This window comes from Palaemon carinicauda, chromosome 5, assembly GCF_036898095.1.
Source record: "Palaemon carinicauda isolate YSFRI2023 chromosome 5, ASM3689809v2, whole genome shotgun sequence".
Classification (NCBI taxonomy): domain Eukaryota; kingdom Metazoa; phylum Arthropoda; class Malacostraca; order Decapoda; family Palaemonidae; genus Palaemon; species Palaemon carinicauda.
The window spans coordinates 117,100,319-117,111,468 of NC_090729.1; the positions used below are offsets into that span (position 1 = coordinate 117,100,319).

Here is an 11,150-nt window from a genome sequence, read left to right on the forward strand (position 1 = left end):
GCTTATTGAGAAAGTCTTTCAAGATTTTCAATGATCAATATATTCTGAAGTGTTTTAATTCTTTCATTTTACCTTGTTTCGAGTATTGTTCTCCTGTCTGATATTCAGCTGCTGATTTTCTTCTTAATTTGTTAGACAGGAACTTATGGTCTATTAACTTTCTTATTCCTGATCTAGATATCTCTGGCACCATTTTTAAATTATCTCATTATGCACGTTGCATAAGATTTTTCATAATTCGGGCCATCCTACTCATTCAGATCTTCCCTGACAGTTCTATCCGGTTCGCAATTCTAGGTTTGCAGTAAATTCTAATAGTCAGGTCTTCTCTATCATGAGTCTCAATTCTATACAGTATTTTAGAAGTTTCATTTTAGCTGTGACCAAGTTGTGGAATGATCTTCCTAATCGGTAGATGAATCGATAGAACTTCAAAAGTTCAAACTTGCAGCAAATGTTTTTATGTTGAACAGGCGACATAAGTCTTTTCATAGTTTATATCTGTTTTAATGTTGTTACTCTTTTTAAAGCATTTTATTTTAATTGTTCATTACTGTACTTCTCATACCGTTTATCGATTTCCCTATTTCCTCTTGTCACTGGGCTATTTTTCCCTGTTGGGGCCCTTGGGCTTATAGCATCCTGCTTTTACAACTTGGGTTGTAGCTTAGCTAGTAATAATAATAATAGAAAAGGTAGTGGAAGACTACTTTCACAGCTACCTTATATTTCTAATTATCATTATTGGTTAGTTTTCGGTTAGTTTTAATTTGGGGGTTGTCTTACTGTTCCAACTGATGATTAAGTATCTCATAAAGCAATGTTTGTATCTGTGAAACAAAGATATATCAGTTTTTTATTTAATTTTTTCAAGTTATTCCTTGTATTATTATCAATACAGTTATTATTGTAACAATACTCTTGATAGTTGTTGGTGTGTTTTTAACGTGTATTTCCATAGGTATATGTTATGCCTGCGCGAAAATAAGAACGAGAATACTCAGTGCCGGGAATCATCTAGAGATTACTTAGCCTGTCGGATGGAAAAAGGTCTTATGCTCAAGGAAGATTGGGGTAAACTTGGATATGGTGACTTGGTTCAGGAAAAGCAGACATCCTGAAGTATCCTGCTGATGTACATAATATAGATCTTGTAAATATTAGGTAAGCAAATATTTTGAGCCCCTTGGGATGTTAAGAGATGTCAGTACACCTTATGTGGTGCACTGAAGGCATTTCTTATCCCTTTTACCCCCAATGGACGTACTGGTACGTTTCACAAAACTCATCTGTTTACCCCCATGTATGTACTGGTACGTCCTTGCAAAAAACGGCTAATTACATTATTTTGCATATGTTTGATAACTTTTTGAGAAACTTCAGACATTTTCCAAAAGAATGAGACCAACCTGACCTCTCTATGACGAAAAATAAGGCTGTTAGAGCAATTTAAAAAAAAATATATATTGCAAAATGTGCTTGAAAAAGAAAACGCCTGAGGGTTAAGGGTTGGAAAGTTTCAAATATCTTGGGGGTTAAAGGGTTAAGGGTCTCTACAGCATTCCTTCAGCCCCTAGTTACACTTGCTTTGTATCCATCTGCTATACAGAAGGTCCTCAACTTAGAAACTTAATTGGTTCCAAGAAGCTGTTTGTAAGTCAAATGTTGATAAAATTTGGCCTAATGTAGGCCTAACCATAATCCCATGTCTATGATTTCGAGCTACAAAAGTTAACTCTTTTGCCCCCAGGCTATTTGGAACTTTCCAACCCTTAACCCCCAGGGTTTTTATTTTTTTTATTTTCAAGCACATTTTGCAATATATATTTTTTAAATTGCTCTAACAGCCATAATTTCCGTCATAGAGAGGTCAGGTTGGTCTCACTCTTTTGGAAAATGCCTGAAGTTTCTCATAAAGTTTTCAAAAATATGAAAAAAAAAATTTAAATAGCAGTTTTTTGAAAGGACGTACCAGTACGTCCATGGGGGTAAAGGGATGAGTTTTGTGAAACGTACCAGTACGTCCATTGGGGGTAAAAGGGTTAAATTTTATAATATTGTTTTATTACACACAATATTTCTTTATTGTATCTTTGTTATTTTCAGTTGGATTTGTGTTAACCCTTTTACCCCCAATGGACGTAATGGTACGTTTCACAAAACTCATCCTTTTACCCCCAAGGACGTACTGGTACGTCCTTGCAAAAAACTGCTATTTACATTTTTTTGCATATTTTTCATAACTTTTATGAGAAACTTCAGGCATTTTCCAAAAGAATGAGACCAACCTGACCTCTCTATGACGAAAAATAAGGCTGTTAGAGCAATTTAAAAAATATATATTGAAAAATGTGCTTGAAAATAAAATGCCTGGCAGTTAAAGGTTGGAAAGTTCCAAATAGCGTTGAGGGTAAAAGGGTTAATATCTCCGGATGTTGTAAGTCGAATGTTTGTGAGTTGAGGACCTCCTGTACCTACATTTATGCATCCTTTCTTCGCTCTTGCTATCCAATCTCTCATAACATTATCTCATAGTAGAGGGTTTAACTCTTGATGCACTTGGAAACTTAACCCTTTTACCCCCAACGCTATTTGGAACTTTCCAACCCTTAACCCCCAGGCATTTTTCTTTTTCAAGCACATTTTGCAATTTTCGGAAAAAATTTTTCGGAAAATTTTCGGAAAAATTTTCGAAAAAAATTTCGGAAAAATTTTCGGAAAATTTTCGAAAAAAATATTTTTTTCAAATTGCGCTAACAGCCTTAATTTTTGTCATAGAGAGTTCAGGTTGGTCTCATTATTTTGGAAAATGCCTGAAGTTTCTCAAAGTTATCAAAAATTTGCAAAAAATTTTTAATAGTTTTTTGCAAGGACGTACCGGTACGTCCATGGGGGTAAAGGGATGAGTTTTGTGAAACGCACCAGTACGTCCATTGGGGGTAAAAGGGTTATTGTCCTCCCAGAGCCTTGTGCTGGGATATTCATCTATTCCATAATAATGTTTAACAATGGGATGTGTTTTTACCTTTATTGTACTGTATTAGACCATGGATAGAATTCAAAAGTAAATATTTCTCATGACTGGTTTAGTTTGTGTGTATCATCTTTAATCTGGTGTTTCACACTTATTTGGTTCATGGATTAAAGTGAAAGGACTTGACTACCTAGCTACTGTAGTGCCGATTGGATGCTGTTCAACGTCCTATATATTATTAATGATACTGTATTTTGCTTGTTGGTAATTTTCTCATGTACAGCTCAGCTAAAGATATTTAATAAGAATAACAGAATTTTAACCCTTTTACCCCCAACGCTATTTGAAACTTTCCAATCCTTAACCCCCAGGCTTTTTTTTTTTTTTTTTTTTTTTTTTTTTTTTTTTTTTTTTTTTTTTTTTTTTCTCTCAAAGCACATTTTGCAATATATTTATTTAAATTGCTCTAACAGCCTTAATTTTTGTCATAGAGAGGTCAGGTTGGTCTATTTGGAAAATGCCTGAAGTTTCTCACAAAGTTATCAAAAATATGCAAGAAAATGTAAAAACAGTTTTTTGCAAGGACGTAGCGGTACGTCCTTGGTGGTTAAGGAATGAGTTTTGTGAAACGTACCAGTACGTCCATTGGGGGTAAAAGGGTTAATAATAATGATAGATTTTGGGTTTTTGTTTTACTTGAAATTTTTTTTTTCTCAAAAAGAATTCTTAAGTGCCCATTGGTGAATATAATTAAACTATATTGTAATTAAATTGCATTGTTTTGTCATATGATAAGTAACGATATACTGCGTGATTTTAAGTAATATAGAAAACTTTTTCATATGCAGTCAGAGAGTAACATAAGCTCCTTCAATTTAGGACCTAGATAAATTGTTTTTACTTCATTAGAGTATCTTGTAAGTAATTATAGTTGCTGTAACGATTTCGGTTGAAATAAGCCCCGCCCCTTGATGATGTCCCAGCCAATCACGTTGTCTCCCACGTTAGCAGCGGTCACAATACATCCCCTTACTAATTTCAAACTGTACTAACTTGCAATTACTTAAATGATGTGTTGTGACCGCTGTTAATGCAGCAGACAACAAGATCGGCTATTACGTCATCTTGAGGTGGGACTTATTTCGCCTGGAATATCTCCGGTGACTATAATTAGCCTAAAAAAAAACTGTAACTATGCCATTCTGAATTTCAGATCAAAAGAAAAATGGCTCAACTACCCCCTCTAAGTGCTGGCCCAAGGGTTGTGTTAGGTTGTACTGGAAGTGTAGCAACTATAAAGGTTCCTGAATTGGCCCGAAAATTACAGAACCGAGGAGCCAGTGTTGTCATTGTGCCAACAGAGCGTGCGTGCCACTTCTTACGGTGTCAAGCTAAGGTAGAGCCTCCTAGTTTGGACTTGGGTCAGAGACTTCAGACTAATCTTATGCTTGATAAAAAAACCATTGACAATGGTCTTGAAAAACGGAGTAGCACACCAGATTCCAATAGGTCAAGTGGAAGGTGCAGTCGTTGCGGTGCTGTGAGTCCTCCAAGTAGCTCTTTGCAAAGCAAGGAAGACAGTGCCTTAAGGTCTCTCTATCCCGACCTGAATTTTATATTGGACGAAGACGAGTGGTCTGCATGGCAGGGACGCGGAGATCCAGTGCTCCACATTGCTTTGCGGGACTGGGCTCAAGTTCTTGTGATTGCACCGCTCGATGCCAATACCATGGCCAAAATTGCACAGGGTTTATGCGATAACCTTCTGACGTGCATTGTACGAGCTTGGAATGTTTCTTATCCTCTTGTCTTCTGCCCAGCCATGAATACCCAGATGTACAAACATCCACTTACAGTGAAGCATACTGCCATACTCAAGGTATGTCTTTCTTTTTAATAGGGACTCAAATGGTATATTTATTTGCATGCCTTCTATTTTTGTCTTTAGGTTACTTATAGATATAACATATTAAGTATACAGTAAGCTTTTAAATGTTTTGCATGCCATTTTGTGTTTAGGGTTGCAACATACTGAATTTTATTAAGTGTGCAAATTTTTATGGAACAATCCGAAAAAAGCTTTTAGATTTCTGAGCAAACTGCCACATGACGAGTCAAAGCAAGAAATGGGAGTCGTAGGAAGACAAACAAAATGTCAAATTTAATGAATATAAAGCAAATAGATACATATACAGTACGGTAATCTCTTGAAATTTTGTAAAGCAGAGTCAAATACAGTACAGTAAAAGGCTATGTTCAACAGTTATCTTAACCTTAAAAGTTAGCTAAGTCTCACTAAGAGGATAAACCTTTAAATCATTTCCCACCCACCTGCCCAAATATGGTGGTTGTAATGGTTTTAGTTCAGGTATTGTTTTCCTCCCAGAGAAAAATGTCCAACTAGAATTAAGACAGTCGTTCATTCACCCAGATCACCATCTATCACTTGAATTATTTGTTCAATGATCCAGTGTTTCTCTTAGCTGGAGACTCCAAGAAGACTGCTGCCTTGTGATATTTTGGTAACATGCAATAAGGCGATCGTTATAGTGAGTTTACGAATACGTGTGATTGGTTTTTAGATGATTATGTTATTGGTGTGAATGTCGTATAGTCAGAAAATTGTATACGTTCTGCAGTTATTTTTCCTTCTTTCCTAATGATTTATATCTATCAAAAAGGCTTTCCAATCTCTTAGAATTTGTCTTGTTTTGAATTTTACTTTGTGGATCACCCTCCTCATTGGGTCAGTGGTGTTATTAATCTACTTTTGAAAATGTTAACGGCTTGTTCCATAAGGATGCATGCTTATAATGAATGGTGAAATATAATAATTTACAATTAATAATCCTTATTTTAATTCAAATACAGTACACACATGCTACTGAAATGATCTTGTGTTTTATCATATAAGTATTTTTTAAATAAATAGTTGTTTTTCTGCTTAAAACTATTATTTAATTAATTCCTTTTAAATACTATTCCTGATAAAATTTTTGCAGGAATTGGGTTACATAGAAGTTTGTGTGGTAAGCAAAAGACTTGCTTGTGGAGATGTTGGTGTTGGGGGTATGGCAGAAGTGGGCACAATTGTAGACGCTGTCATGCAAGAGTTACCCGGAGCGCAAAGAGTACATCACGGACCCTTCTGAACTAAACATAGTTTCCTTTTCGCAGTTGTCAGACACTGTAATGTACCAATATCGTAAGACGACCAGTCGAGACTGGTCAGGTTATTACTGTAGTGCTATTTATTCTAGATTATGGTATACAGAAAGTCCCCAGCTTACAGACATTCGACTTGGAAACATTTGATACAAATACAAATATAATTGAAAGTCCCCAGCTTACAGACATTCGACTTGGAAACATTTGATACAAATACAAATATAATTGAAAGTCCCCAGCTTACAGACATTCGACTTGGAAACATTTGATACAAATACAAATATAATTGAAAGTCCCCAGCTTACAGACATTCGACTTGAAAACATTTGATACAAATACAAATCTAACTGATAATAACAAAGATAAGATGGAGAAATTATGTAATCAAACAATGTTATATCATTTAACACAGTAGGTGAAATGATATTTGTAATAACCTGATATCTAATTCATAAGAAACCCGAGTATTTGTTGACTTTTGTAGCTGGGAGTCATTGGCATGGGATTCAGGTTGGCTCTACCCTAGACTATAATGTAACAAAATTCGACTTACAGTGTCTTGGAACTGAATAAGTTTGTAAGTTGTGGATCTTCTGTATTGATAAGTCATTTTTGATAGTAAAGTAGGGTATATTATATTAAAATCTAGGATATCGCTGACTCCTCATAACCATAGCCTTTTGTCGCACAAGGCTTCTTTATAAAAAAAAGAGTACAGAATAGAATTATTATCCAAGATAGGAATACTGTATAGTGCTTTATCATTGACCCGATGGACTCCAAACCTACGTAGGTTATAGATTTATGTAGGTATTTAAAGTAAAATTGCTTGGTTCCAAAGCCATCCTACATTGTTTTCCATGCGTTGTTTTTTGCCTCGCCATCTGTCAGCTAATGTAACAGATCAGTGGTTCTCAACCTCGTTTGTCCCATGCACCCCTTTCACAACATGTTGGAATGTCATTCCCCTTCCTTTCCAAGGTTGTCTGCCTCAAAAAGTGCATTCCGTATGATATACGTAAAGTTAAAAAAATCTTTATTTTTTCCATATTAGTACATATTGTATTATACATTTACAATTTTTCATGGATTATTTTTATAGTGCCCCTTGTGGAGCTTAAAGAAAATAAATAATTAATTTCCAACAGTTAGAGTTTGCCAAGCTGTGACTAAAATTCCCCCCCTGAAAGTAAAATTTCTCCCTGGTTGAGAACCCTTGTAATAAATGTTCATAATGAGCTTTGTTGGGAATGTTTGCCCTCCAAAAAGAAGTAATATTTTCATATGTTAGCTAAACCTGCATGATAGATGCAAAGTGCTATGCAAATTGTCAGGATTAAAGATGCCTTCATTCGCATTTGATCGTCATTAGTTTATTTGTGGATGCGTATGCCCTACCTTGCGATACCTGCACATTGTTTTAAGTCACTGTGATGCTGTACTGTTCGCTTCAACAAATTCACTACTCTTTTTGTCAAAACCGTTGCTCTGCTCTGAGCTTATACAATGCTTGAAGTCAGAACCTGCTCAATAATGTTTAATACAGTTTTAAGTTTTGCATACCACCTACTGTATTACATAAATGTATTTTTCATCGTGACAAATTGATTTGTTGTACAGTACTGTATATTTTGTCTTGTCATTATTTCTTTGTACTTTAGATTTTCTTGTTGGTGTTGGTGCTTGCAGTATTTTTATTTTTTTTGTAGAGAGGAATTTTTTATTATGCTTGATTCTTACCTTACAGAATCTTATTTTACCGCAGAATTTTGAGATTAGTTTTGCATATATGCTCTTTTTAAGTTCTTAACTTATTTTTAATGTGGATTTTTTTATGAATGTTTTGTATAGTAACATTTTTTTTTTTTTTTTGTATGTACTGTACATTGTAAATTGTTTTACTATGGGTGGTCTTAAATTCTGGGCATAGCCAACCCCTCTCCCTCCCTCACTTGGACTATAGTTCTCCTAAATTAACTATAAGAAAACTTATTTTACACAAAGAAGGCAAAGGACATTTTCTCTTTAAGAGGACTTGGTCTCGTCCAAATTTGATTAACGTAGTAAATAATTTCCCATTGTCCTGTAAGATATTTTACCAGGAATTATTGATATAAGTATTTTCTGATATTATAAACACTAATTCAAAAAAGGTTTGGCAAGCCTTTAGTTAGATTGCAGGAGAGAAGTAACTTGCTTCCATGGGTCTGAAAACAGAACTTTATTTTGCTGCGACAGGTACCTTGTCAATCTCTTTTTGCCTGGAGACGTGTTTTTACTTACACAAGCTGATTGCACACGATTGTGTACATGGGAAGCAGGGTGGCTTTCAAACTTTCAACCCTCCTCTGTGTTCAAGTTAGGCAAACCAGAAAGAAAGAACAACGCAAAGAAACAATTATTTGAAAGTCTTATGATGGATTTTATCAATAACTCTGTACAGGAAACTGTATGGTAATTTGGATCCATTTGGGAGTCTATTAAGACTTGAAGACTTCTCATAGAATAGGGCTAATGCAGTACTTGTATGCGTTTTATATAAAGTATTGGGAAAATAGTGAATTTCTTTGAATCATTGAAATGTTACAGTAAAGAATTTTGCTTCTTCATATGTAATGTAACAAAAATATATAATGTCAGTACACCCCAGGACCCTTTTAATTTAGGAAGAGCGCTTTCTGAAAATCAGGAACTATAATCTACTACCAGTAATTGTTAACGTGTAATTTCTGATATTTGTATAAGAAGACAAAAAGGTTTTCGCTATCTTCATAGTTGTAAATTTAGTGGTAAAATTTAAATACCTATTAACAGAAAGATTGACCTATTAAAAGAAAATTCCCATTCTAAATTGACACAAGTTTTTATAACCATTTCAGATTGCCTCAGTATAGAACTTACTATTTCATCCAATATTAATCGATACCGTGAGAATTTGCAAACGGAAATTAACAAAGGCTCTATAAGATTATTTTAAAACTTGACTTTTTATGTGAAAGATGTCTTAGGTGAGGAAGTTACTGTGTATCTGTTTGATACTGTATACCATTAAGAAAATGGGAAGACTTATAATTATTGACGCCTAATCTTCATGATCTGTGATTCTATTGACACAATAAGGATACCCTTTTTTTAGATGTGAAATCTCATTTGAATAAAGTGAGGTCTCTTGGGTGAAACATTTCCTTATTGAAAATTTATATTAATATGGTTCGTGAGTAAATGCTTATAAAATTTCCAAATTTATACGTAGTCTTAGTACTATAATGTTATTTGATGTAGAATTTGCAACAGCTGGTTTCTGTGCAATAAGACAAAAAATTCTTGCAATTTTAGTAACTAGAGATCAGTGAAATACCTATTGCTAAAACTTTTTGGCTCTTAAGTCATTTCCTTAGAAGTTAGAAAGTCCAAAATTTAAAGTTTAAAAGATGCTACATTCTCCTACTAATGATTATAAATTTCAAGGAACAGAAATATTTTAATGCATAAGATTTATCAGTTGTTTTGATTGTATACAATACAATATTCTTTCTGTTCTGAAAAACTTGATGCAGATCACAGGACATTATGAGAGCTCGGAAATACAGTACAGTATTACATTTGCTGTATCATTGTACTGCATATTATTTATTATGTTATTAATTTAGCACTACATTAGACTTTCTTGCATTCAGTCTCACTTCTATATCAATCCTGGTGTTGTTGCCTCCTTGATGTACATTCCTGACTACACCCCTGTCACGAATGCACAGTATTGACACGAGAGAATAGACCAGTGTTGCCTAATGGCGGAATTGTGGGGTTAATGACGGAAAAATAAATCTACAGAGGGATCTCCATCATTTCAATTTCCAGTTGCTGCATTACTCTGTCTTTAGTGGAAAATATTTCCGCATAATTATCAAGGTTGAACGATTATTTTTTGGCTTATAAATCTGTTTTATGTTCATGATATGAAGTCTATGTCTTTATATCTGTTGACCTGTATTGTATTTTGAACTAAAACTAACATAACAAAGTATAGATATTGTGATTATATTTGGTTAATTTAGCGGATGTTTTGATGGTTTTCGGTACTACAGCGTTTATAGGCCGTTTTCCTTACCAGGCGGAATTCTTTGGTGGATCCAGTGGTAACACTGGAATAGACATTGAAAAGGTTACAGATTGTGGGTGATGTAAGATGGCTTGTGGTAATCTTCCAATGACTTTTTTCCTTCTTCCTTCGTGGTGTTGAGCATGTGCCAACTTTCCACTATTCTAGTAACTTGTTAAACATCCAGTCATCATTCAGTTAAAGAAATTTTTTCTATTACAGTACAGTAATTATTTCATCCTGAAATTTTTCAGTGGTATTAATTGAATGATACTAACATGCTGAGTAGTTGGAAAGGGGTGCCACACAAGCTTATTTTCTAACAACTTTTTAGAACTTTGTTACTTAACTTTGCATCAGTCGATGTTACTCATGTCTATGATGGTGTTCTTAATCATTAACGTATTCATTCTGTTTCATTAGATATATTTGCTACTTAATGTAAATGTAAAGTTTTTGGCAAGAAATTTGAAAACACTGTACTAGAAAATGGGCATTTGTGACACACCCTAAGCCTAAACTGGCTCCCATTGGATTTAGACTTGGATAAGTTTTATTTATATCTTATGTCTCTTAATCTTCAAGTAGGTTTTATAAATCCATTGAATAAGGTAATCAAAATCATATGCAGTATAGATCAGTAGAGTTAGGAATTCAATAAAAGTTGTAAAAGTTTGTTGCCAATTTTATTTAACCTGTGTTTATAACTCTGACCATCCTTTACATTCAGATCTTCCTGGACAATTCTATCCTCTTCGTAATACTAGGCAGGCAGTTAATTCTAATAGTCAGGCCTTCTCCATCATGAGGCTCAATACTACACAGTATTCTAGAAGTTTTATTCCAGCTCTTACCAAGTTATGGAATGATCTTCCTAATCGGGTAGTTGAATCAGTAGAACTTCAAAAG

At 34.4% G+C, this 11,150-nt stretch overlaps 1 protein-coding gene across 1 annotated transcript; it reads left to right on the forward strand.

Moving 5' to 3' along the window:
* The first annotated feature begins 1,026 nt into the window (after nt 1-1,026).
* On the forward strand, nt 1,027-10,916 carry Ppcdc (phosphopantothenoylcysteine decarboxylase). The gene is made up of 3 exons (XM_068373969.1): nt 1,027-1,164; nt 4,188-4,853; nt 5,977-10,916. Exons 2-3 carry the CDS (start codon nt 4,200-4,202, stop codon nt 6,124-6,126), a joined length of 804 nt encoding a protein of 267 aa, XP_068230070.1. The 5' UTR covers nt 1,027-1,164; nt 4,188-4,199; the 3' UTR covers nt 6,127-10,916.
* The last annotated feature ends 234 nt before the right edge of the window (nt 10,917-11,150 follow it).

Excerpts from the sequence above, each read along its gene's own strand:
- Ppcdc (XM_068373969.1), top strand. The coding sequence starts at position 4,200 with ATGGCTCAACTACCCCCTCTAAGTGCTGGCCCAAGGGTTGTGTTAGGT. Across the intron at positions 4,854-5,976 it reads AGCATACTGCCATACTCAAG|GAATTGGGTTACATAGAAGT; the intron begins GTATGTCTTTCT and ends AAATTTTTGCAG.